Source organism: Salvelinus sp. IW2-2015, linkage group LG26 (assembly GCF_002910315.2).
Source record: "Salvelinus sp. IW2-2015 linkage group LG26, ASM291031v2, whole genome shotgun sequence".
Lineage (NCBI taxonomy): Eukaryota > Metazoa > Chordata > Actinopteri > Salmoniformes > Salmonidae > Salvelinus > Salvelinus sp. IW2-2015.
In genome coordinates, this window is record NC_036866.1 from 48,610,670 (window position 1) to 48,638,262 (window position 27,593).

At 41.9% G+C, this 27,593-nt stretch overlaps 1 protein-coding gene across 6 annotated transcripts in view; it reads right to left on the reverse strand.

The window, feature by feature from the left end:
• The window catches only part of LOC111953010 (PHD finger protein 21A), a 118,398-nt gene extending 100,387 nt beyond the window's left edge, over positions 1-18,011 (reverse strand). For 5 of the 6 annotated variants that reach the window (XR_011474231.1, XR_011474232.1, XR_011474230.1 and 2 more), the window contains exons 1-4: positions 17,787-18,011; positions 11,887-11,939; positions 8,371-8,469; positions 3,775-3,807 (exon numbers count right to left, since the gene is read on the reverse strand). Coding sequence is in view for 1 of the 6 variants with exons in the window: in XM_023972070.2 (XP_023827838.1) it covers positions 3,775-3,807; positions 8,371-8,469; positions 11,887-11,928 (174 nt within the window). In the remaining 5 variants the exon portion in view is untranslated. The remainder of the gene's footprint in view (positions 1-3,774; positions 3,808-8,370; positions 8,470-11,886; positions 11,940-17,786) is intronic. The other variant, XR_011474233.1, reaches the window with a different exon arrangement.
• Between the last annotated feature and the right edge of the window lie 9,582 nt (positions 18,012-27,593).

A 27,593-nucleotide genomic window follows, 5' to 3' on the forward strand; every position in this document is an offset into this window, starting at 1 on the left:
TATCACACACACACAACACCGTTCAAAAGTTTGGGGTCTTCTTCGAAATGTCCTTGTTTTGAAAGAAAAGCACATTTCTTGTCCATTAAAATAACATCAAATTGATCAGAAATACAGTGTAGACATTGTTAATGTTGTAAATGACTAAATGTAGCTGGAAACAGCAGATTTTTTATGGAATATCTTCATAGGCGTACAGAGGCCCTTATCAGCAACCATCACTCCTGTGTTCAATGGCACATTCTTAGCTAATCCAAGTTTATTTATTTGAAGAATCTCAAATATATTTTGATTTGTTTCACTTTTTTGGTTACTACATGATTCCATGTGTGTTATTTCATAGTTTTGATGTCTTCACTATTATTCTACAATGTAGAAAATAGTACAAWTAAAGAAAAACCCTTGAATGAGTAGATGTCCACATTTTTCACTGGTACTGTAAACTCTCGGTCCCAYCTTTGATGCACCTGTACTGACCTCGCCTTCTGGATGATAGRGGGGRGAACAGGCCGTGGTTTGGGTGGTTAATGTCCTTGATGATTTTTTTGACCTTCCTGTGACATTGGGTGACGTAAATATCCTGGAAGGCAGGCAGTGTGCCCCCAGGGATACGTTGGGCAGACTGCCCCACCCTCTGGATAGCCCTGCGGTTTCGGACGGTGCAGTTGCCATACAAAAGGGGTGATACAGCCTGACCGGATGCTCCCAATGGTARATCTGTCAAAGTTTGTGAGGGTCTTAGGGGCCAAGCCAAATTTCTTCAGCCTGTGGAGGTTGAGGAGGCACGGTTGAGCCTTCCTCACAAGACTATCTGTGTGGGTGGATTCATTTCTGATATTTCAGTGATGTGTACACCGAAGACTTGAAGATTTCCACCTTCTCCACTGCAGCCCCGTCGATGTGGATCGGGGCGTGCGCCTGCTGCTGTCTCCTGAAGTCCACAATCAGCTTCTTCGTGTTGATGTTGAGGGAGAAGTTATTTTCCTGGCACCACTCCGCAAGGGCCCTCACCTCCTCCCTTTAGGCTGTTTCATCGTTATTAGTAATCAGGCCTACTACTGTTGTCATCTGCAAAAGTTGATTTATTTTTTTACCCCTTTTTCATGGTATCCAATTGGTAGTTAGTCGTCTCATCGTTGCAACTCCCGTATGGACTCGGGAGAGGCGAAGGTCGAGAGCCGTGCTTCCTCCGAAACACAATCCAACCAAGCCGCACTGCTTCTTGACACAATGCCCACTAAACCCCGTAACCAATGTGTCAGAGGAAACACCGTACACCTGGCGACCATGTCAGCATGCACTGCGCCTGGCCCACCACAGGGGTCGCTAGTGCGCTATGGGACAAGAACATCCCTGCCGGACAAAGCCTCCCCTAACCCGSACGACGCTGGGACAAATTGTGCACAGCCCCATGGGTCTCCTGGTCACGGCCAGCTGTGACAGAGCCTGGACTCGATCCCCGAATCTCCAGTGGCACAGCTAGCACTGCGATGCAGTGCCTTAGACCACTGTGCCACTCAGGAGGCGTGTCGTCTACAAACTTGATGGTTGAGTTGGAGGCGTACGTGGCCACGCAGTCACGGGTGAACAGGGAGTACAGGAGGGGGCTGAGCACGCACCTTTGTTGGGCCACTGTGTTGAGGATCAGCGTAGTGGAGGTGTTTCCTACCTTCACCACCCGTCAGGAAGTCCAGGATCCAGTTGCATAGGGCTGGATTCAGACCCAGGGCCCCGAGCTTAATGATGAGCTTGGAACGTGCTATGGTGTTTACGGCTGAACTGTAGTCAATGAACAGCATTCTTACAAAGGTATTGCTCTTTTCTAGATGGGATAGGGCAGAGTGCAGTGCAATTGCGATTGCTTCATCTGTGGATCTATTGGGGCGGTATGCAAATTGCAGTGGGTCTAGGGTATAAAGGTAAGGTGAAGATGAATTGATCCTTACCTAGCCTCACAAAGCAATTCATGATGACAGAAGTGAGTGTTATTGGGCGATAGTCATTAAGTTTGTTACTGTACCCAAGAAAGTGCAGGTAACCAATGGTGGTGATAGCAGACTGTGATAGGGAGAGATTGAATATGTTCGTAAACACTCCAGCTAGCTGGTCTGCGCATGCTCTGAGGACGTGGCTAGGTATGCCGTCTGGGCCCGGCAGCCCTGCGAGGGTTAACACTAACATTTATTACTCACYTCAGCCACGGAGGAGGAAAGCCCCCAGTCCTTTAGGAGCAGGCCGCGTCGGTGGTCCTCAAAGCGGGCAAAGGTGTTTAGCTTGTCTGGGAGCAAGACATCGGTGTCCGCGACGTGGCTGGTTTTCCCTTCGTAATCCATAATTGTCTGGAGTCCTTGCCACATACTGAATTGCGACTCCAACTCTCTGTACTGACGTTTTGCCTGTTTGATTTTATGTTTTTATGGAGGGCATAACTGGACTGTTTGTATTCGACCATATTCCCAGTCACCTTGCTGTGGTTAAATGCCGTCGTTCGCGCTTTCAGTTTTGCAAATAGTGCCATCTATCCACGATTTTTGGTTTGGGTAGGTTTTAATCATCAGTGGGAACAACATCCCTTATACACTTCCTTATGAACTCGGTCACCGTGTCAGTGTATACATCAATGTTATTCTCAGAGGCAAGCCAGAACATATCCCAGTCCACGTGATCAAAACAATCTTGAAGCATGGATTCTGATTGGTCAGACCAGCGTTGAATAGACCTCAGCATGGGTACTTCCTGTTTGAGTTCCTGCCTATAGGAAGGAAGGATCAGAATGTAAGTCGTGATCTGATATGCCGAAGGGAGGGCGGGGGAGGGCCTTGTAGCCATCCTGGAAGGAAGAGTAACAATGGTCGAGAGTTTTTAAAGCGTGAGTACTACAGGCAATTGGTTGATATAAATGCTACCGGAGTTTTCTTAGAAATACTTTGTTAAAATCCCCAGCTACAATAAATGCGGCCTCAGTATATGCGGTTTCCAGTTTGCACAAAGTCCAGTTTAGTTCCTTGAGGGCCGTCGTGGTATCGGCTTGGGGAAGAATATACATGGCTGTGACGATAACCGAAGAGAATTCTTTGGGGAGGTAATGCGATCGCCATTTTATTGTGAGGTACTCTAGGTCGGGTGAACAAAAGGGCTTGAGTTCCTGTATGCTACCACAATCACACCATGCATAGTTAACCTTTTGTGGGTTCCAAATATCTCTAACGGTCACCCCAGCGTAAGTCGTTTTATGCACGTGATGTCAGAATGCACTCACTGTTTCAAAATGTGACTGTTACGCAACAGGACAGTTAACACACGCTGCATGCTAATGATCTATAGGCTGTTTTTGTCAATTTAGAATTATTTTCCAACAGGTTGTATTTTCTAACAAAAATTTGAATGAGAGGTGTTCCGCTTCCTCATTAACTCACAAAGAAGTAGCCCATTTCAGCTGCTGTACGGATGAGGACAGTATATCCGGAGAGAGCCATGATTAKGTGAAACAGAGTATGTTACAGTCCCTGATGTCTCTCTGGAAGGAGCTCCTCACCCTGAGCTTGTCTACTTTATTGTCCATGGACTGAACATTAGCAAGTAATAGACTCGGAAGCGGTGGATGGTGTGCACGGCTTGAGTCAGACTACAAGTCCATTCCGAATAAGAAATAACTACTAAATATATTCTCCAAAGTTGCTTAGGAGCTAGAAACAGAGCTGCAATTTCTATCGGCACCATCAGTCTACTGAAAACAAACAAAACCAAACAATTGTTAACTGAAATTGCATTTACCTGTGGGTCCTGTTTCATCTGGGTGACCAGTTTCTGTAGAAGAAAGAGATACATGTGGGTAGGATAACAAAAGCATTCAGGGACATTCCGCAAGACTACTTCAGCCCGTGGACAGTGAAACCTATATGCAAAACATTAAACTGTATTAAACCCAGTGCACCTGTCCCATACCCAATTGTGACAGTGGCCATCATTCAGTCTGAAAAAATAGCATATACAACACTTTGTATTTTCATCATTATAGTATATGATTATTATAATTTGAGGTTATGACTTTATAAAATACTGAAATATGACTTCTTACATGTAAATTACATACTCGTACATTTTACATACAGTATTTACATTCAACTTTATAAAGACATACTATAGGCCTACAGTATGCAGAGTTAAAAATTGCCTACTCATCCTGAAGATAACTAAAACAAATCGATAAATGAAACAGAGTTGATAAGAGCTGTAATCGACAACAAAGTATAAAAATAACCCTAACACGCTAAAGAACCACATACCTTCATTAACTGGGTGCTAAACGTCTGGTTCCTATTGCTATGAGGTGACGTGGGACATTACTAGGCAGAGGACTTACTAAGCTGGCCTTTCAAAGCGCTGTGGCCAGGTCTACTCTATGTGGCTGACCACTCCTCTGGGAGAGTCCTGTTCAATGTGCTGGGAGTATGGTTATGAGACATTAGGGACTGAGCTCAATTGAAGATACTGGCCTGATCCCACTGGTGCTCAACAGCAAGGAGGCTGAAGACCTGGCCTGCGTAGTGAATAGGGTGTCATTTGGGATGAATCCATTATCTAGCACACTCATGCTTACTCACTAACAAACATGTAATGAAAATGGATGCTTGAAGTTGACACAAATAGTGCATTCGGAAAGTATTCAGACTCAACTATTTCCACATTTTGTTACGTTACAGCATTATTATGAAATTGATTAAATTGTTTATTTTCCCCCCCTCCATCTTCACACAGCACAGGCTGTACACACTCCAATAGTCTCTCATTCACAATTTGACAAGGACTTGATAATGCCTCGAATTTCATGGCGGCTTCACCTTTGTGGCCGCAATGCACCCTAAAGAAATACATGCCTTGTGCGGCCCGGACTGCTGCGTTGTGCCCTTCTCCCCATGTGTGCTGCTCAATCTGAAGCGTCRCTCACACACATAGCGCTCCGTCACGTGATCGGCTCTTTCTCACAGGCTACATTAAAGTGAAGACAGGCAAAATCAGGAACACAACTACACGCMTCCTTATCCAATTCCGAGGTGCATATTAAAGATAAGATAATACTTTTCGGCAGCCAACAAGATGAGTAGGCCTAACGAACAGCAAAAGCACTAGCCTGTCAATCTACTGTCCCCCAATAGTACAAAAGTCGACCTATTCTGTGCGAGAAATAAATATTCCAAACAGTCTGGGACAGTTGTGGGATGCGATAGATCCCAAACGAATACAACCACAAGCATTAAAAAAACTTTTTTTAATGCAATGTGACTGATGCAACAGATCAGAACATTTAGCTTAAAATGTTGATCAACTATTAGGCTTTTTCTTCACATTATGAGCGCAGCAATGTGCACATGATAGTAGGCTACAAGCGCGAATGTTCCATTATCAGGAAAACACCATTATCGAAAGTCACCACAAATGCAATTATGCATGTAATGCTTTTATTATAAAAAGGTGCATTTTTAGTGAAAATTATCTTCCCAAAACTTGAAACTCACACGCTGCTTATATATGCCAGTTAGGCTCTACACCCCTTGTAAAGCAGATTAATGTGCTTAATTAAGAAGTTATTTGGCCACTTTAGTTGTGATACAAACTTTATTAAAACAAAGTCTATGCTACATGAGGTGTGCAACTATGATTAGAAAAAGTCACAAAACAAGGCATTGTTTCTTATGCTGGGCATCATTCACAAGTAATACATATATTTGATAGGCTAATAGTCACCCATCAGGCTATTCTTAATTTAATCTGGTCTTCACACATATATACTAAATAATGTGTGTGTGACATTTGATTCGATTTAGAATGGGCCACTATCATGCACCTGTATCGAAACAGGGGCAGCAGGAAAAAAAGACATGTCATCTACGCACTTAAATAGCGAATGGAGGACGCTTTTCCCCGTGGTTTATTTTCATGCCAGCCAGGTAGGCTATACTCCTGTGGTAAATATAAGCAATGTGCTTATTATTAGGAAAGTTGAGAAATAAATAAATATAGTAGGCCTAGCCTATAGAAAGATGATGGGATCCTCTTTTTAGTAGCGGCCATCATTCTGTTTACTCCCGCAATTGTACAGCCTATTGAAATTTTGTGCAACATGAGCTCATGGGTGTGAAGTGTTTGATTAGATTTTCAATAACATTTGCATTGATGTCAGAGTGATTAGACTGACAGAGTGCTGAGTACCAGGCAGTTAGCAAGTTTGGTAGGCTACTAATGTCCATCAGCAGCATCAGAGCTTGGAGAAGCCTAATTACCGTGACTAAAAGGTAATGTGGAATTATACTGCCATCATGACTCGTGACCGCCGGTGTGGCGGTAATACGGTCATCGCAACAGCCCTAGATGTGACGTTTGGCTTTCAGGCCAAAGAGATCAATCTTGGTTCCATCGGACCAGAGAATCTTGTTTCTCATGGTCAGAGTCCTTTAGGTGCCTTTTGGCAAACTCCAAGCAAGAGTTTGCCAATTTCGGCATCCTATTTCGCAACAAAGCCTCCTTCACTCATGCTGCCAAACATACCCTCGTAAAACGGACTATCCTGACGATCCTTGACTTCGGCGATGTCATTTACAAAATAGCCTCCAACACTCTACTCAGTAAATTGGATGCAATCTACCACAGTGCAATCCGTTTTGTCACCAAAGCCCCATATACTACCCACCATTGCGACCTGTATGCTCTCGTTGGCTGGTCCTCTCTACATATTCGTCACCAAACCCACTGGCTCCAGGTCATCTATAAGTCTTTGCTAGGTAAAGCTCCGCCTTATCTCAGCTCACTGGTCACCATAGCAACACCCATACATAGCACGCGCTCCAGCAGGTATATTTCACTGGTCATCCACAAACCCAACACCTCATTTGGCTGTCTTTCCTTCCAGTTCTTTGCTACCAATGACCGAAACGAATTGCAAAAATCACTGAAGTTGGAGACTTATATCTCCCTCACATCTATCACTCCAGTGTTAATTGCTAAATTGTAATTACTTCGCCACTACGGCCTATTTATTGCCTTACCTCCTTACTTCATTTGCACACACTGTATACAGATTTTCTATTGTGTTATTGACTATGTTTGTTTATCCCATATGTAATTCTGTGCTGTTGTTTTTGTCGCACTGCTTTGCTTTATCTTGGCCAGGTTGCAGTTGTAAATGAGAACTTGTTCTCAACTGGCCTACCTGGTTAAATAAAGGTGAAATAAAAKAWTTATAAAATACATTTCAYAAACAGGGATGAGGTGAGTGCCTTGGCGGAGTGGTGCCAGGAAAATAACCTCACCCTCAGCGTCAACAAAACAAAGGAGCTGATCGTGGACTACAGGACACAGCAGAGAGAGCACGCCCCCATCCACATCAACGGGCCGCAGTGAAGAGGGTAAAAAGCTTCAAGTTCCTCTGCGTGCACGTCACTGAAAACCTGAAATTCACACCAACAGCGTGGTGAAGAAGGCGCAACAGCACCTCTAACCTAAAGAGGCTGAAGAAATTTGGCTTGGCCCATAAGACTCTCACAAACTTCTAAAGATGCACCCTAATGTAGCTGTTCTTGTCTATTGATGTTCTGCATGTGTCATGTTTCATGTGGACCCCAGGAAGAGTAGCTGCTGCTTTTGCAACAGCTAATGGGGATCCTAATAAAATACCAAAATAATTGAGCATCCCGTCAGGCTGTATCACCGCCTGGTACAGCAATTGCACGGTTCGCAACTGCAGGGTTCTCTAGAGGGTGGTGCCGTCAGCACAACGCACCATCGGGGGCACACTGCCTGCCTTCCAGGACATCTACAACACCCGGTGTCACAGGAAGGTCAAGAAGCTCATCAAGGACTGTTCACCCCACTATCATCTAGAAGGCGAGGACATTACATAAACAGCTTCTATCCCTAGGCCATCAGACTATTAATCAGCCAAAACTAGACGGCCTCCGCCTAGTACCCAACTCTGTCCRTTAGTCACTGTCACTAGCCAGCTACTCAGGGACGGTTGCCCTACGTGCATAGTCATTGAACACTGGTCACTTTAATAATGTTTACATACTATTTACATATCTACTGCTGTACAACATTTTTAGCATTTAAAAATGTTTCATTATCGTGTGCTTGTTGGATATGTACTGCATTGATTGATAGAAACATAGCATGTCTCTGCACCCGCCATACCATCTGCTAAACTGTGTAAGCGACCAATACATTTTTACTTTATTTGATAGGACTAATAGCGGTGATTCAACTTGACAGTTAGCCAAGTTGATTAGAGTACTTTGTCATCATTTGCAGGCCTAACAAAGAGCCTGAACACTGAGCTGATGAACAAGAGAACACCTTGTTTTTTCCCCCTCCTACCTGATGGACTTGTATTTCCACTTTCAAGGCCTCCTGTAATGTTTGTAATTCCATCATTGAGCCAGTCAGTGTGCCAGTCAGTCCGGGGGAACGTTCAGCCTGTGTACAGAGACAGAAGGAGAATGGTAAAAACATCAGACAACACCTTTAATTCTCACAGTTGAATCAGTGGTTTCAAGGTTGCAGTCATCGCAACCACAGAAGATTCAACATTTCCAAAGCTCTGTCACACAATCCATGATGGAAACCATTTTAATGTCAATATGCGGAGTTCAAACAATTACACTGTCCCCATCCGATTCGGAACAAAATACTCTGGAGGTGATAATCATGGCTTGGGTTTAATAGTCTAGTCTGCATGTTAAAGAATACAGTCCATTGAATACAGTACATTACATAAGTCCTGAAGGACATACAGTGCATTCGGAAAGTATTCAGACCACTTCCCTTTTTCCACTTTGTTACATTACAGCCTTATTATAAAATGTATTAAATTAATTAATTTTCCTCAATCTTACACACAATACCCCATAATGACAAAGCAAAAAAACAGACCTTAATTACATAACTATTCAGACCCTTTGCTATGAGACTCGAAATTGAGGTCAGGTGCACCCTGTTTCCAATGATCATCGTTGAGATGTTTCTACAACTTGATTGGCGTCCACCTGGGGTAAATTCAATTGATTGGACATGATTTGGAAAGACACACACCTGTCTATATAAGGTCCCACAGTTGACAGTGTATGTCATAGCAAAAACCAAGCCATGAGGTCGAAGGAAATGTCCATAGAGCTCTGAGACAGGATTGTATCGAGGCACAGATCTGGGTAAGGGTACCAAAACATTTCTGCAGTATTGAAGGTCCACAAGAACACAGTGGCCGCCATTCTTAAATGGAAGAAGTTTTGAACCATCAAGACTCGTCAGAGATCTGGCCACCTGGCCAAACTGAGCTATCTGGGGAGAAGGTCCTTGGTCAGGTAGGTGACCCAAGAACCCGATAGTCACTTTGACAGAGCTCCAGAGTTCCTCTGTGGAGATGGGAGAACCTTCCAGAAGGACAACGATCTCTGCAGCACTCCACCAYTCAGGCATTTATAGTAGAGCGGCCAGACTGAAGCCACTCCTCAGTAAAAGGCACGACATCCCGCTTGGAGTTTGCCAAAAGGCACCTAAAGAACTCTGACCATGAGAAACAAGAAAAGGTTTTACGAAACCAAGATTGATCTCTTTGGCATGAATGCCAAGCGTCATGTCTAGAGGAAACCTGGCACCATACCTACGGTGAAGCATGGTGGCAGAATCATGCTGTGGGGATGTTTTTCAGCAGCAGGGACTGGAAGACTAGTCAAGATTGAGGCAAAGATGAAAGGAGCAAAGTACAGTGTCATGATACTCCTGGTCAAGGATCAAAGGCCTCAGATCAGCTTGGTAAATAGCTTACAACAACCAGACCCTCTTAACCACAGAAGAGGTTGACACCTTAACACTCGGTCGTAAATTAGGCAGGAGAGGAATCTCTCCCTTTGCTCCTCAGTATTGGGAAAGGAAGGTCTTTGTTACAGAGACATTTTGCCGCCCAAAACTATAAACACCCAAAGAGTGAACTTTGGAACAATATTTATAAGATAGGAATGTGCTTTTGGTTTTCTAAAGAGATAATGGTTTTCATTGTCTGTTGCACATTAACTAAGCCACGCCCCTAATGAGGTCAAAAGAGCATGTCAGTGTGATGGAACCGCCTTTCCGACCAGAGTGCTTAAAAGGACTCGCTAAGAAATAACATATAAGACCAGCAGACAGACAGCGTGAGCTGAATGTTACAAATGGTTGAAATTCTAAGACTCAACACGAGGTGAGAAGATAACCTCACCTATCAGACCAGAAAAGTGTGGAGCGTTGGCCACACATTAAAATGGTTAGAAACTCTGGAACTCTCAACACGAGTGAAGATAAAGACTAGACCAGAACATTTGACAGTCTGCAGCTGTGCATGTAAAGGGTTCTAGAACTGAACTGTCTACCCGAGAAAGGAAGGAGACGAGCCCATCTCAGACAATCATTGGTCCATCTGAAGAAATATCCACTACAAGCCGGAACACCTAAGGACATTGTGACCTCTGGTGGACAACAAGAGCCTTACATCCATCGAGCCACTTCCCATAGAAGGATCGATTGGTTTCAGAGAGACGAAGGACAAAGACATCTACACGTAAATACATTACATTCCTTACCCCAAACAGGCGGTGGTTTGTGAGCAAAGTATTATTATTATTATTTTGAGGGTAGTTTCCAAATGTATGATACATTTGACTCTCAATCTCTTATCTACCCCTCCCCCTCCATATGTGTAACAAGCCATCATAACTTTTTAGTCCACTGGGGACTTATATCATGTAAGTGTGTATGTGTATTCTGTGTTATTATTTAGTTAGTAAATAAATAATTAAATCAAATTGGTGTAGTACTGAATGATCAGAAAAGGCTGGGGTTCTTGTGGATTCAAGAGGTCTGCGATGTTCAAAATGAGACCGATATGAGGTAATGATTAATAAATGACTGTTGTTGATGAAAGAGATATCTATACATCTATAGAGTTTAATTTGGGAGATGGTAACTCATAAAAAGACTTTCCTGTGGTGCCCCAAATTCGCAATGAGTTAATTGTTACATGATTAATTTAAATCGAGTAACAATTAAACATAGTTGATTCGATAACAGTGATCACGTTAATGATAGCCACGACAACAGAGATCCTTGATGAAAACTTGCTCCAGAGTYCTCAGGACCTCAGACTGGGGCGAAGGTTCACCTTCCAACAGGACAACAACCCTAAGCATACAGCCAAGACAACGCAGGAGTGGKTTCGAGACAAGTCTCTGAATATCCTTGAGGTGCCCAGCCAGAGCCCAGACTTGAACACGATCGAATATGTCTGGAGAGACCTGAAAATAGCTGTGCAGCGACACACCCATCCAACCTGACAGAGCTAGAGAGGATCTGCAGAGAAAAAAAGGGAGAAACTCCCCAAATACAGGTGTGTCAAGCTTGTAGCGTTATACCCAAGAAGACTCGAGGCTGTAATCGCTGCCAAAGGTGCTTCAACAAAGTACTGAGTAAAGGGTCTGAATACTTACGTAAATGTGATACTTTTTTATTTATACATTTGCAAAAATATCTAAAAACCTGTTTCTGCTTTGTCATTATGGGGTATTGTGTTTGTAGATTAATGAGGGGGAAAAAATGGTAATCCATTTTAGAAAAAGGCTGTAACATAACAAAATGTGGAAAAAGTCAAGGGGTCTGAATACTTTCCGAATGCATTGTACATCCTGGCAAAAAAAAGCAAGGTTATGAGTCGAACACCCTGAAAAAAAAACAGCTATTCACTTTTTGTTTGAGTCTTTTAGGATATTTATCAACATAACCTTGGATGTACAAAAGGCTGAATGTTGTAACCTTGTGAATAGTAAAGAATAGTGAAGGAATGTGATAATTAACTCCCACCCTTACCTTCACACCGTCTCCAGGTTGAATACCATCCAATTGAAGCATTAAAAGAGCCGCTGTACGCAAAACAGAAAACACAGTAACTGACCTTTACTCCAACACCAAAGAAACAATTCACCTTTCAGTAACAAAACTAAAAATAAGTTGTTTCTATTAGGGCACACGTCTTCAAAAGGTTTCGGAACAGAAAACAAAAATGAGCCTTAAGTCCAAGAAGTCCCTCCCGTGTTGCTGTCCATTTTCCCCCGTTTGGTGCCTAATGAACCTGACCCTGATAGAGGGTCGCCTATGGGCTTCTCAAAAGACCGTCCTCCGTCCCCTATTCTCTGTGACACGGAAACCGATAAGCGGTCGAGAAGGAGCATGTAAATTCATTAGAAGGCAAACGTAAGTGTCCTCCCCTCCTTGATAGCCACCTTTCATCAAGGATACTCACGTGTATCCTATCGTGGAAGAGTTTTGAAATCTGCCACACCCCCTTTGAGTCAGCTTTTGTTTTGTCAGAGGAGAAAAACATACACACGTTTAAAAACAATATGCTACTTATTGTTTTAAATCGATAAAATGTCTTGCACAACTAACTTCATTTGTTTTTATCACTTTACACATTTATTTAGTTTGGGATCCACCCCTGTAAAACGTAATTTACCTAACGACGCGTGAACGGAGAAGGACCGCCTCATTTCAAGCAAGCTCATTTCCATCCACATTCACTTTCCTCGATTCACTTTGACCATTTTCAATAGGAGGCGCGAGAGGACGAAGGATAGAGGACGCAGGAGGTGAGAAAATCTGATACATGGCATATGACTTGTGTTCACTGCTACTCTGACCCTAATTCCAACTGCCCACCTGGCAGATCTAAAGGGACTGTAATCAGGCTTGGGCGGTATCCAGATTGTCAGACATTCATACTGACCTTTTTGGTAATACCGGAAGATGCTGATTTTGGAAGACGCTAACCAGCTAGATAACTACTAAATTAGCAAACCAAATGCACAACTGCAGAGCATTTAGCACATTATAGACAGTTATCTTAATAGTATAAGATACACTATATGACCAAAAGTATGTGGACATCTGCTCGTCAAACATCTCATTCCAAAATTATGGTCATTACTTTGGAGTTGTCCCCCCCCCTTTGGTGCTATAACACCCTCCACTCATCTGGGAAGGATTCCCACAAGATGTTGGAACATTGCTGCYGGGACTTGCTTCCATTCAGCCACAAGAGCATTAGTGAGGTCGGGCACTGATGTTGGGCGATAAGGCCTGGCTCACAGTCGCCGTTCCAATTCATCCCAAAGGTGTTGGATGGGATTGAGGTCAAGGCTCTATCCAGGCCAGTGAAGTGCTTCCACACCGATCTCATCAAACCATTTCTGTATGGACCTCACTTTGTGCACAGGAGCATTGTCATGCTGAAACAGGAAAGGGCCTTCCCCAAACTGTTGCCACAAAGTTGTAAGCACAGAAACATCTAGACTGTCATTGTATGCTGTAGCGTTAAAATTTCCCTTCATTGGAACTAAGGGGCATAGCCCAAACCATGAAAAGCAGCCCAAGACCACCAAAACCTTTACAGGTAGCGTTCTCCTGGCATCCGTCAAACCAAGATTCGTACCGTCAGACTGCCAGATGGTGAAGCGTGATTCATCACTCCAGAGAACGCGTTCCCACTGCTCCAGAGTCCAATGGCGGCAAGCTTTACAACACTCCAGCTGCATTGTCCATGGTGTTCTTAGGCTTGTGTGCAGCTGCTCGGCCATGGAAACCCATTTTATGAAGCTCCCGACGAACAGTTCTTGTGATGACGTTTCCAGAGGCAATTTGGAACTCGGTAGTGAGTGTTGCAACCAAGGACAATTTTTACGCACTACACCACTCGGCGGTCCCGTTCTGCGAGCTTGTGTCTCTTACCACTTCGCGGCTGAGCAGTTTACCCTGGACGTTTCCACTTCACAATAACAGCACTTACAGTTGACCGGGGCAGCTCCAGCAGGGCATACATTTTACAAACTGACTTGTTGGAAAGGGGGCATCCTATGACGGTGCCACATTGAAAGTCACTGAGCTCTTCAGTAAGGCCATTCTACTGCCAATGTTTGTCTATGGCGATTGCTTGGCTGTATGCTCGATTTTATACACCTGGCAGTAACAGGTGTGGCTGAAATAGCCAAATCCACTAATTTGAAGGAGTGAAAAACATACACTACTTATAAAAAGTATCCAGCTGGAAAATATTTAGTTGCGCATTCCATACTGTAATTAGATTGTTGTGCTGCATTCGCCAGGCAGTCAGTGACTCACAAGGCTCCGGTCTCTCCTTGTTTGTGTTTGTAATGTGGGGGGACAACCGGTAAATTTCATAATGAAAAATAATGTGAGGGATGAAATGATGACTGCTTTATCTCATAACATATTGCACATGTTTAACTGCAGGTATTTACTTAAAAAGTAGCTACCAATATTAAAAACTTCAAAGAAATAGTTATCAGAATTCTGTGTTAATGCAACCTGATACCATTAACTGGGTTATTTGGAAATAGCCACAAGATGGTTTATCAATACCGTTGTAACTATTTCTTTGAAGTTTTTATTTTATAAACTTTGAATATTTGTAGCTACTTTCTAAGTGAATACTTGCAGTCAGTCAACTTGTGCAATACATTAGGAGATAAAGCAGATTGTGTTCCTCATTTCACCGGTCACATAGACAAAAGGTTAAAAAAAATATCTTGCTGCTTTTTATAAACGCAGATCTAAAATGTAACTCATTGTATTTTCTGCTTGGCTTCAGACTAATTTAAGCACTTCTCCACTCGGATGAAAAATGTTTGCTCTTGTCATTCATCAGTCAGACAGCGCTCTGACTGATGTGTAGCTACTGTTCTCCAGTAAAATGCAAGATTACCTTCAAGCAAAACATTACGAAATGTAGCTGGCTTCATTCTTTCTATGATAAACAGAAATACGATGGCTATGCATCGTCTTTTTCATTGTAAGCTAATAGTTGCATGCCCCGGATCACTCTATTGAAGCAAAAAAATATGTCAAAGTTCAATATAAAACGTAAGTGAAATGGTTTAAAAACGCAGATTGTATGATGGTCTGTGTTTTGAAAATGCTGATTTCTGAAAGCTAATGTGACCCCTGGGTATATACACGATATACCGGCCAAGCCTAACTGTAATGATGATATGAATCTGCGTAAAGCTCATTGTTTCAAAGTATTACTTTCAAAGTGACGGCACTTTGAATCCTGCACAACCACCTTGGTTTATGGAACTACTTGCAACGTCAAAGAAAGCCAATAATTCTGTCTTCTACTGAATTAGAATTTTTGTTCTTAGCATGCACAAGAGTAAATAAAACAACTTGGAAATGACATTCGCAGGGCACTGACGTGAAGCTCACAAAAGCATACATTTGGCTGGTTCCGTGGGACAACAAACAAACAGTGAGAACCGGGAAACCAGCGAGTCCGCCCGAGGCAATGTCACAGCCGTCCAGTCTGATTGATTTCCGGGCCAAAGCTGCCAGCCAAGAGAACAATTACAACAGGAGCTGTTGCAGGACTCACCACCTGGCAGTGTAACTGGTCTCCACTCTCTCAGACTCCCTGCAAGACAGTAGATGCAGAGCACACTAGGCCTACATGAGACTCCCCACCACAAATTGGGCTTTCAGGATGGCTAAGTCACCCCAAAATTGAAAAACTACCAGAGCAACCGAGCCAAGTTCACCTGTAAAGTCAGTCATGTTAAACATGGGAGGACAACGTGCAGGATACTTTGCAACTAAACGTGGTTTGACCAAACATGAATTTTCATACATGGTTCTGATCATAACAGACAGTAATAGTATATAGGTAGCAGTGGGTGGCAATACTATCCCGTGGCAACTTTCAGTTTCCCTACTTCTGAACTAAACCACCCGTACAATCCATGATTCCTAATGACACAGATTGGTTTGAAACCTACTAGTGTGAAACGTAATCAGGAAAGCTTACCTAGTATAATAGGTGGGCTACAGTTACTGTCCATGATAGAAAACAGTAGTGAAGAGGGTATGACAAAACCTATTCCCCCTCAGGAGACTGAAAATATTTGGCATGGGTCCTCAGATCCTCAAAAGGTTCCACAGCTGCACCATAGAGAGCATCCTGATGGGTTGCATCACTGCCTGGTATGGCAACTGCACGGCCTCCGACCGCAAGGCACTACAGAGGGTAGTGCGTACGGCTCAGTACATCACCGGGGCCAAGCTTCCTGCCATCCAGGACCTCTATACCAGGCGTGTCAGAGGAAGGCCCTAAAAATTGTCAAAGACTCCAGCCACCCTAGTCAGACTATTCTCTCTGTTACCGCACGGCAAGCGGTACCAGAGCGCCAAGTCTAGGTCCAAGAGGCTTCTACCCCCCATATTTTACACTGCTGCTACTCTCTGTTATTATCTATGCATAAGTCACTTTAATAACTCTACTCACATGTATATATTACCTCAATTACCTCGACTAACCAGTGCCCCCGCACATTGACTCTGTACCGGTACCCCCTGTATTTAGCGTCGCTATTGTTATTTTACTGCTGCTCTTTAATTATGTTACTTTATTTACTTATTTTAACTGCATTGTTGGTTACGGGCTTGTAAGTAAGCATTTCACTGCAAGGTCTTCACCTACTGTATTCGGCACATGTGACAACTAAAATTTGATTTGAACCGGCTCCTCTGCTGTCTGACCCTGGTGCAGCTGTAAGCAAGCCGGTTGGATCTGCTGGCTAGCGTGCAGTCTATAAAATGACTACATGAGCATAAATATTGATTCGTTTTCCTAACATAAGGGCCTCAACTCAAATTTAGCACTATTTGGACCTCCTTTGCACAATGCCATGCTACCAGATGCATTGTCTTTGTCTGAAAATGCATATTATTTCAGCATGAACGAGTGTTTTATAACTTTCATTTACAAGAGCACAAATCGCCATGTTGCGCAGTGCAGCCGCGCGCACACGTTCAATTCGCGTTCGTTAGCCAGGTAGCTAGTAAATTGTTGTTACATATTTGGTGCAAGCTAATGAAAAACATCTGATTATTTGCTAGCTAATGGCAAGGAGTCAGACTTCAGTTCCATTTCACAGTTTAAAACTCCTTTTCAAATAAAATATCACTACAGTTGATATGCCTTGACATCCTCGTCAACTACAACTAACGACGTTAGCCGGTTATTTCAGCTTGCGAGGCTAGCTAACACAGGGAGAGTTTTCACAGCATCCAGTCACTAGAGAGCAAGCTAGCTCTAAACTAGTTAGCGATAGCTAACTACATATGGCACAAAACTGTAGCAAACAAGCTAGCTGTCAATCTAGGTAAGTAATTATAAAATAAAACAGTAGCATAACATAAGAACAATATTTTGGGGATGGCTTCAAATAATAACAAAATCCTTACAAATAGGCACGCTTTGGTGGTTACAAGTTAGAATCGGCCCCTTTCTAGCTAGCCATGTCCACTGCCCTCCAATAGCAGTGCACTCCGCTAGCTAGACTAGTGTTCCCAACCAGGAGTACTAGGACCCCCGGGGGTACTTGAAGACTCATGAGACCATAGGCCTACTGGTAAAAATGCACATGAGAGTATTTCAGGGGTACTCCGTGCAGAGTAAAATTCAGTTGGTGGTACAATAACCGAAAAGGATAGGGAACCACTGAGCTAGAGAATATCATCCAACTCCTATAAGAAATAGCTATGAACAAAAACGGTATCCTTCAAACCGTCCTGCCCATCCTAACACACGATTAATTACGGGTACAGGGATCAAACGCATGTGAAAACAACCAAAGTTTCTAAACAATGAAAATGAAACTTATAATAATAATTTTCAAAAATCCCTGTGTACTTACCCTTCACTCACATGAACAGCAGCAGTCCTCTCCTCAGATATTAATGAAATATTTACAAACAACCCAATACTCTACCGAATCACCGATACAATTGATGTGAATATTCAAATATCCTCCATTGATTAGTCTGAGATCTCCGTAGTATTTGTTTAAATTCAATTTGTCCAAAAAGAGAGAAACTGAGATACAAAACAAGAACTCTTCTTCAATCTCATTCACCACAGCCTGAGCACAACAGTTATCCATGCGCTCATGAGGAGTGAGAAGAAAGGGGTAGGACAACTATTTCTAAAAGGTAACAATTGTAGCCGTTGTATSCCAGATTGATTAATTCATTAATAGTATATGGTTAGTTATACATTTTGAGTCGAGGGTCGTCGCAAGGTGAAACGAAAATGTGTTTGAAAAGCGAACTATTTTTTGTCATGGTGCGGCGAATTTATTTCACTTTGCCTAAGGAACAGGGGTACTACGCCTTCCATTGCCTAGGGAAAAACCCCGGATGTAAACTCGGTGAAACTCATCTGGAGAGAAGTAGCACTCGGGTCGTCACTAGTTACCACAGTCACAAAGTCTTAATCTCCGTCTATTTCTACTAGTTATCTTCTTAAAATGTGATTTTAAACTTAACCATGCACTATGCCTAACCCTGACCTTAAATTATGACCAAAATGAGCAAATTTATGTTTTCATTAAATTGTACGATACAGCCAATTTTGACTTTGTGACTGTGCTATCTAATGCAAACCTAGCACTCTTTGCAAAGAAATTCGCGGAGCAATTTGTTGCTGCTTACACTTGCCACGGCCCATATCCTGCGCCTCACTGTCGAAGGATGAAAAAGCACCACTTACTTTCATATCTTTTACTAGCCAGCTGGTGATGGCTGGCTGTGGATGTGAGGCGTGGGCAAGCGACACTTTACAAGTGCGCCATGATTTTATTCTAATTAGAAAATAGTTGTTTATGATATGTCATATCATCTATATTTATTAATAAGTATTGTAGAACGACATACTATTATTATTATTATAGATAATGTAAATTGTCAAAAATAATACTGATGTTACAAAAACTGATGGATTCCATAATAGGCCTATATGTAACGGATGTGAAATGGCTAGCTAGTTAGCGGGTACGCGCTAGTAGCGTTTCAATCAGTTATGTCACTTGCTCTGAAACCTAGAAGTAGTGTTGCCCCTTGCTCTGCAAGGGCCGCGGCTTTTGTGGAGCGATGGGTAACGACGCTTCGTGGGTGACTGTTGTTGATGTGTGCAGAAGGTCCCTGGTTCGCGCCCGGGTATGGGCGAGGGGACGGTCTAAAGTTAAACTGTTACATATACAATACACAGGTTTATGATACAAGACATAGTGGATAACAGGCTAACAATGGTGTAAAGTACTACTCCATACATTTTACCTGACACCCAAAAGTACTCGTTACATTTTGAATGCTTWGCAGGACAGGAAAATGGTCCAATTCAAGTACTTATCAAGAGAACAACCCTGGTAATCCCTATTGCCTCTGATCTGGCAGACTCACTAAACACAAATGCTTGGTTTGTAAATTATGTCTGAGTGTTGGAGTGTCCCCCTGGCTATCGATAAATAATTAAACAAAAATGTGCCGTCTGGTTTGCTTAGTATAAGTAATTTCAAATTATTTTTACTTTTGATAGTTAAGTATATTTTAACAATTATATTTACTTTTGATACTTAAGTATATTTAAAACCAAATACTTTTAGACTTTTACTCAAATAGTATTTTACTGGGTAACTTTTCCTTGAGCCATTTTCTATTAAGGTATCTTTACTTTTACTCAAGTATGACAATTGGGTACTTTTTCCACCACTGCAGGCTAAGRACGCTACCAGGCTAAACATACTACCCTGTACTTACAAGTTACAGTAAAAACAAACTGATATAACATAAATCTCTTTTATATCCTCTCATGCATGTAATTTGATTTGTTTGTCCCTGCATGAGTTAAAATATCTATACAACTGTAATATTACAAAAGGTTTGAACCGCTTGGTGTAATGGCTAATGTATTGGGCTGACAGCCGTGAGGACCCAGGTTCGAGGCCTGTTCGGGCTACCCCCTGGCCTGAATACTTTACACTACAATAATCAAACTTTAAAACATGCTATAGCAAGCGTCTTGTCCCCTTGGCCATTATTGTCTCTGGACCGTAAAATAATTCTGTGCMCTCTGAAGTCTAATTTGTCATTAACCTAAAATGAAAATCTCGGGGCCACAATTCAACAAAATTGGACTGCTGRGTTTACTTGACCACACTAATGGGAAATTAGAGTATTATGGAGAGTAAAACACAGGACATTCTCTTTCAATAAACTAATATATAGACTTAGTGTCACCTGTTTTATAATTAAAAACATTGAATGGTAAATTAATGAGGCTACAAGTTGCTAGTCAAGTGTTCAAATTATTTTCACCATCATGGGCAATGTGGTTGTAGGGATAATACTGTGTCATATTGATTGGTTTGAATTGGGCAAATAATGACGCACCATTGCTAATTTACTTTTTAAACACGCCCAAAAGATTCCAAGAGCAGGTCATGACCTTTGAATAAAAGCAAACGGCACCTCATTCAGGGAACACATTTCCATTTGTTATAATGCATGCATGAAGGCTCTCCAAAATAATACAGTTGTAATTGAATGGCACACTAGTAACTAACTAAAAACGTATCGACTTTTTTTGGTCCTCCAATAATCGGTATCGGCGTTGAAAAATCATAATCGGTCGACCTCTAGTGCCAAGCTTATAGAGATGTACCCCAAGAGACTTCCAGCTGTAATTGCTGCAAAAGGTGGCTCTACAAAGTATTGCTTTTGGGGGAGTGAATAGTTATGCACACTCAAGTTCTGTTTTATTGTCTTGTTTGTCTCACAATAAAAAATATTTTGCATCTACCAAAGTGGTAGGTATGTTGTGTAAATCAAATGATACAACCCCCCCCCCCCAAAAAAAATCCATGTTAATTCCAGGTTGTAAGAAAACAAAATAGGAAAAATGCCAAGGGGGTGAATACTTTCGCAAGGCACTGTATATTTTGGTATGGGTGGCCCCAGCATGATTCAAACCAATAATCCTGGCATTGTAAGCAAAATGCTTTACCAACTGAGCCACAGAGGACCAAAACTAACTTAGAGCTATAATCCGCAGGTGAAACAATAACAAAGCGGCACCCACCTCTGTTTTGGTAAAAAGCTGAGGTACGGGCAGGGAGAAATGTAACCACTCTCAAATTCATAGACAGTGCTATCGACACAAGGACTGACCATCGATGATATAAAAATGATGCAGTGTTTACATTTACTTTGTTAACAAACATTGTTGTAAAACACACTTCTATTTTGGGTTCTGATGGGGTACAGCAGTTTAACTAAACTCATGAGGCATTCATTAGTTTATAAGTTATGTCCAAAAATCGATGTAGCGACTAAGGATTCTAGATTTAACTAACTGAAAATATCACGCTGGATGTTGTTAATGTCCCATTAAATTTGGTTCAGTTTACTGTTTGGTTCAACTTTGAATTGTTATGAGCTNTACTGTTTGGTTCAACTTTGAATTGTTATGAGCTACACATACGATGAAGTAAAATGATAACTTCTGAGTTCAATATTACACTTTACATAAAGCCTTCAGGTATAGTGCTTTCAGAAAGTATTCATACCCCTCAACTAATAAAAAWAAATGGTGTTACAGTCTGAATTTAAAATGGATTAAATGTACACTACCGTTCAAAAGTTTGGGGTCACTTAGAAATGTCCTTGTTTTTGAAAGAAAAGKAAAGTTTTTGTCCATTAAAATAACATCAAATTGATCAGAAATACAGTGTAGACATTGTTAATGTTGTAAATGACTATTTTAGCTGGAAACGGCAGATTTTTAATGGAATATCTACATAGGCATACAGAGCCCCATTATCAGCAACCATCACTCCTGTGTTCCAATGACACGTTGTTAGCTAATCCAAATGTATAATTTTAAAAGACTAATTGATCATTAGATCATTGATCACTATTTTGCAATTATGTTAGCACAGCTGAAAACTGTTATGATTAAAGAAGCAATAAAACTGGCCTTCTTTAGACTGGTTGAGTATCTGGAGCATCAGCATTTTTGMATTCGATTACAGGCTCAAAATGGCCAGAAACAAATAACTTTCTTCTGAAACTCGTCAGTCTATTCTTGTTCTGAGGAATGAAGGCTATTCCATGCGAGAAATTAGCAAGAAACTGAAGATCTCGTACAAGGCTGTGTACTACTCCCTTCACAGAACCGTTCAAACTGGCTCTAACCAGAATATAAAGAGGAGTAGGAGCCCCGGTGCACAACTGAGCAAGAGGACAAGTACATTTAGTGTCTAGTTTGAGAAACATAAGCCTCACAAGTCCCCAACTGGCAGCTTCATTAAATATTACCTCTAAAACACCAGTCTCAATGTCAACAGTGAAGAGGTTACTCCGGGATGCTGGCCTTCTAGGCAGACCCTAGCCTGAAGAAGTTTWAACCTCTATCAGATCGGTGTCCCTGAACTGGGACGGTTCTGGCTCAATATGCAATAATGACTAGAAAACGTTGCATACAACAGCCAACTTTCCGGGACAAAGACATGTCTTATATGGGCAGAAAGCTTAAATTCTTGTTAATCTAACTGCAGTGWCCAATTTACAGTAGCTAAMACAGAAAGAAAATACCATGCTATTGTTTGAGGATAGTSCACAACAACAAGACACTTTTATCACGGCAACTGGTTTGCTACATTCACCTCTGAAGGTAAATAATGCACTMACAGTGGGGAGAASAAGTATTTGATACACTGCCGATTTTGCAGGTTTTTCTACTTACWAAGCATGTAGAGGTCTGTAATTTTTATCATAGGTACACTTCAACTGTGAGAGACGGAATCTAGAAAATCACATTGTATGATTTTTAAGTAATTAATTTGCATTTTATTGCATGACATAAGTATTTGATACATCAGAAAAGCAGAACTTAATATTTGGTACAGAAACCTTTGAGTTCTTGACCAGGTTTGCAACACACTGCAGCAGGGATTTTGGCCCACTCCTCCATACAGACCTTTCCCAGATCCTTCAGGTTTTGGGCTGTCGCTGGGCAATACGGACTTTCAGCTCCCTCCAAAGATTTTCTATTGGGTTCAGGTCTGGAGACTGGCTAGGCCACTCCAGGACCTTGAGATGCTTCTTACGGAGCCACTCCTTAGTTTGCCCTGGCTGTGTGTTTCGGGTCGTTGGCATGCTGGAAGACCCAGCCACGACCCATCTTCAAGCTCTTACGTGAGAAGGAGGTTGTTGGCCAAGATCTCGCAATACATGGCCCCATGCATCCTCCCTCAATACGGTGCAGTCGCCCTTGCAGAAAAGCATCCCCAAAGAATGATGTTCCACCTCCATGCTTCAGGTTGGGATGGTGTTCTTGGGGTTGTACTCATCCTTCTTCTTCCTCCAAACACGGCGAGTGGAGTTTAGACCAAAAAGCTCTATTTTTGTCTCATCAGACCACATGACCTTCTCCATTCCTCCTCTGGATCATCCAGATGGTCATTGGCAAACTTCAGACGGGCCTGGACTAGCGCTGGCTTGAGCAGGGGGACCTTGCGTGCGCTGCAGGATTTTAATCCATGAGGCGTAGTGGTTACTAATGGTTTCTTTGAGACTGTGGCCCAGCTCTCTTCAGGTCATTGACCAGGTCTGCCGCTGTAGTTCTGGGCTGATCCCTCTACCTTCCTCATGATCAGATGCCCACGAGTGAGATCTTGCATGGAGCCCCAGACCGAGGGTGATTGACCGTCATCTTGAACTTCTTCCATTTTCTAATAATTGCGCCAACAGTTTTTGCCTTCTCACCAAGCTGCTTGCCTATTGTCCTGTAGCCATCCCAGCCTTGTGCAGCTACACATTTTATCCTGAGTTCCTTACACAGCTCTCTGGTCTTGGCCATTGTGGAAGAGTGTGAGTCTGTTTGATTGAGTGTTGGGACAGGTGTCTTTTATACAGGTAACGAGTTCAAACAGGTGCAGTTAATACAGGTAATGAGTGGAGAACAGGAGGGCTTCTTAAAGAAACTAACAGGTCTGTGAGAGCCGGAATTCTTACTGGTTGGTAGGTGATCAAATACTATGTCATGCAATAAAATGCAAATTAATTACTTAAAAATCATACAATGTGATTTTCTGGATTTTGTTTTAGATTCCGTCTCTCACAGTTGAAGTGTACCTATATAAAAATTACAGACCTCTACATGCTTTGTAAGTAGGAAAACCTGCAAAATCGGCAGTGTATCAAATACTTGTCTCCCCCACTGTTAAGGTGGCATTATTTACCTTCAGAGGTGAATGAGCAAACCAGTTTCCCATGATAAAATGGACCGATTCAGGAAAACTAGCTAGGTCCTTTTTTCTCAAATTTCCGGCCTGAACTGACGTGCCCAAAGTAAACTGCCTGTTTCTCAGGCCAGAAGCCAGCATATGCAATAATTGCTATCATTGGATAAAAAACACTTTGAATTTTGTTAGAAATGTTAAATTATGTATTAGACTCAACACAATTTGATATGGTAGCAGAAAATCCAAAGAAAACCAACCAGAATCTTTTCTGTTTTTTTAGATCCCATGCTCTTTCAATGGAAAGCAATGGCCTATACAATTCCAGCTCCCAGATTACAATTCCTATGGCTTCCACTAGATGACAACAGTCTTTGTTCAAGGTTTCAGGCTTCTATCTTCCAAAAACGAGGAAAGAATTTTGAGTTTTTGGTACGGGAGTCACAGTTGGAAATCAGTCTGTGCGGCGCGGGCGACGAAGAGGATGCGCACTTGCTAATTTTACTTTTCCATTGAACATACTTCTTTCCGTATGAAATATTATAGTTTATTTACATTTTAGGGTACCTGAGGATTTAATAGAAATGTAGTTTGACTTGTTTTAACAAACTTTATCTGTAGCTTTTTGGATTCCTTTGTCTGCATGTTGAATGAGTGGATTACTGAAATCGATGGCGCCAACTAAACTGACTTTTTGGGATATAAAGAAGGATTTTATCTAACAAAACGACCAAGCATGTTGAAGCTGGGACCCTTGGGATTACAAACAGATGAAGATTTTAAAAAAATAAGTGATTATTTAAATCGCAATTTGTGATTTTATGAAGCCTGTTCTGGTTGAAAAATATGTTGATGTTGGGCACCGTCCTCAAACAATCGTATGGTATGCTTTCGCTGTAAAGCTTATTGTAAATCGGACAATGCAGTTAGATTAACATGAATTTAAGCTTTTAACCAATATAAGATACTTGTATGTTCATAAATGTTTAATATTACGATTATTTATTTGAATTGCGCTCCCTCCAATTTCACCGAATGTTGTCTACAGGTGTCCCGCTGACGGGACGCCGTGCCCTAACTTGCCTAGTTAAATAAAGGTTAAAGTTTTAAAAAACTGTGTTCACGTGTCAATTTATTATGAAAGATATCACCATGAACGCCTTGACGTCTACATGTTCAGTGCCTTCAGACCCCTTGACTTTTTTGACATTTTGTTACGTTACAACCTTATTCTAAAATGGATTAAATCGTTTTTTCCCCTCATCAATCTACACATAATGACAAAGCAACAAGAGGTTTTTATATTTTTTTGCAAATGTATTACAAATAGAAAACTGAAATATCACATTTACATAAGTATTCAGTTTCTTTACTCAGTACTTTGTTGAAGCGGTGACTTTCTCCCATTCTTCTCGGCAGGTCCTCTCTAGCTCTGTCAGGTTGGATGGGGAGCGTTGCTGCACAGCTATTTTCGGGTCTCTCCAGAGATGTTCGATCGGGTTCAAGCCTGGGCTCTGGCTGGGCACCTCAAGGATATTCAGAGACTTGTCCCGAAGCCACTCCTGCATCGCCTTGGCTGTGTTCTTAGGATCGTTGTCCTTCTAGAAGGTGAACCTTCACCCCAGTAGGAGGTCCTGAGCGCTCTGGAGCAAGCTTTCATCAAGGATCTCTCTGTACTTTCCTCCGTTCATCTTTGCCTCGATCCTGACCAGTCTCCCAGTCCCTGCCACTGAAAAACATCGCCACACCATGATGCTGCCACCACCATGCTTGTGCCAGGTGGTGCCAGGATTCCTCCAGATGTGAAGCTTGGCATTCAGGCCAAAGAGTTAAATCTTTGTTTCATCAGACTTTTACTGAGGAGTGGCTTCCATCTGGCCACTCTACAATAAAGGCCTGATTGGAGGAGTGCTGCAGAGATGGTTGTCCTTCTGGAGGTTTCTCCAATCTCCACAGAGGAACTCTAGAGCTCTGTCAGGGTGACATTGGGTTCTTGGGGACCTTCATTCCTGCAGACATTTTTGGTACCCTTCCCCAGATCTGTGCCTCGACACAATCCTTTCTCGGAACTCTACGGACAGTTCCTTCAACCTAATGGTTTGGTTTTTGTTCTGACATGCACTGTCAACTGTGGGACCTTATATAGACAGGTGTGTGCCTTTCCAAAACATGTCCAATCAGTTGAATTTACCACATGTGGATTCCAATCAAGTTGTAGAAACATCTCAAATATGGTCAATGGAAACAGGATGCACCTGAGCTCAATTTCTACTCATAGCAAAGGGTCTGAATACTTATGTAAATAAGGTATTTCTGTTGTTTTTTAAATTTTATTATACATTTGCTAAAATATACAAAAGTTTTTTTTGCTTTGTCATTATGGGGTATTGTGTGTAGATTGCTGAGAAATTTGTATTTATTTCATCCATTTTAGAATAAGGCTGTAACGTAACAAAATGTGGAAAAAGTCAAGGGGTCTGAAAATTCTTGCCAGAGGCACTGTACATGATTTTGTAAAACATACTTTTCATTGCCAGAGTAATCTAATCAATTTTATTTGTCGATTTATCTAAAATAGGCATATCACCTCAATACAATTGATTTGCAGCCAGCCACCATTACTGTGTAGATATGCCTATTTCTCAAATCAATACGCACACAAGGGCTTCTTTGTTGGAGGTAGCCCTATTCACAAATAAGAGGTACCCTAGGTCTCTAGTGGCGCATTAGGTCTCTAGTGGAAATCTCTGACTTCCGACTTCAGTGCGTTCAAGACAACTGGGAACTCGTACGAGTTCAAACTATGAAAAATAGTTTTGAACGGTCATTCAAAGCAGAATTCCAATTCAGAAACTCGGGCATCTTTCTCTGACCTGAAAATCACTTATGTCCTTAGGCTATACATTTCTGTGGAGATTTCTATGGTTAAAAGGCTTGAATTGAATTTAAAATATTAGTGGTAGGCTATGCCTACAGCAAAAGACCAAAAATGTCAATGCAGTTGCATTCTTAAAATTTGCCTAAACGGAACCGAAAACACCCCAGCCTGTTTTGATCACAGATCATGATGAAGCCTGAACATTTCAGCTATATTGGTCATTGATTTAACCCACAATCGCCTACAGATTTGATACACATGAAGACCTATATTTAATCTGGATTTGACAAACAATAGTCCAACTAGGATCCTTTGACTTTTCCCCAAGTTATATTTYTTCCCATTTAGGCTAAATATAGTCCTATTAATAAGCTTTTAATGTTTTCCTATTTTCCTATACCAATTTGGGTTTCCAATCTCTCCAAAAGAATGTGGTGATCAATGGTATCAAAAGCAGCACTAAGATCTAGGAGCACGAGGACAGATGCAGAGCCTCTGTCTGACACCATTAAAATGTAATTTACCACCTTCACAAGTGCAGTCTC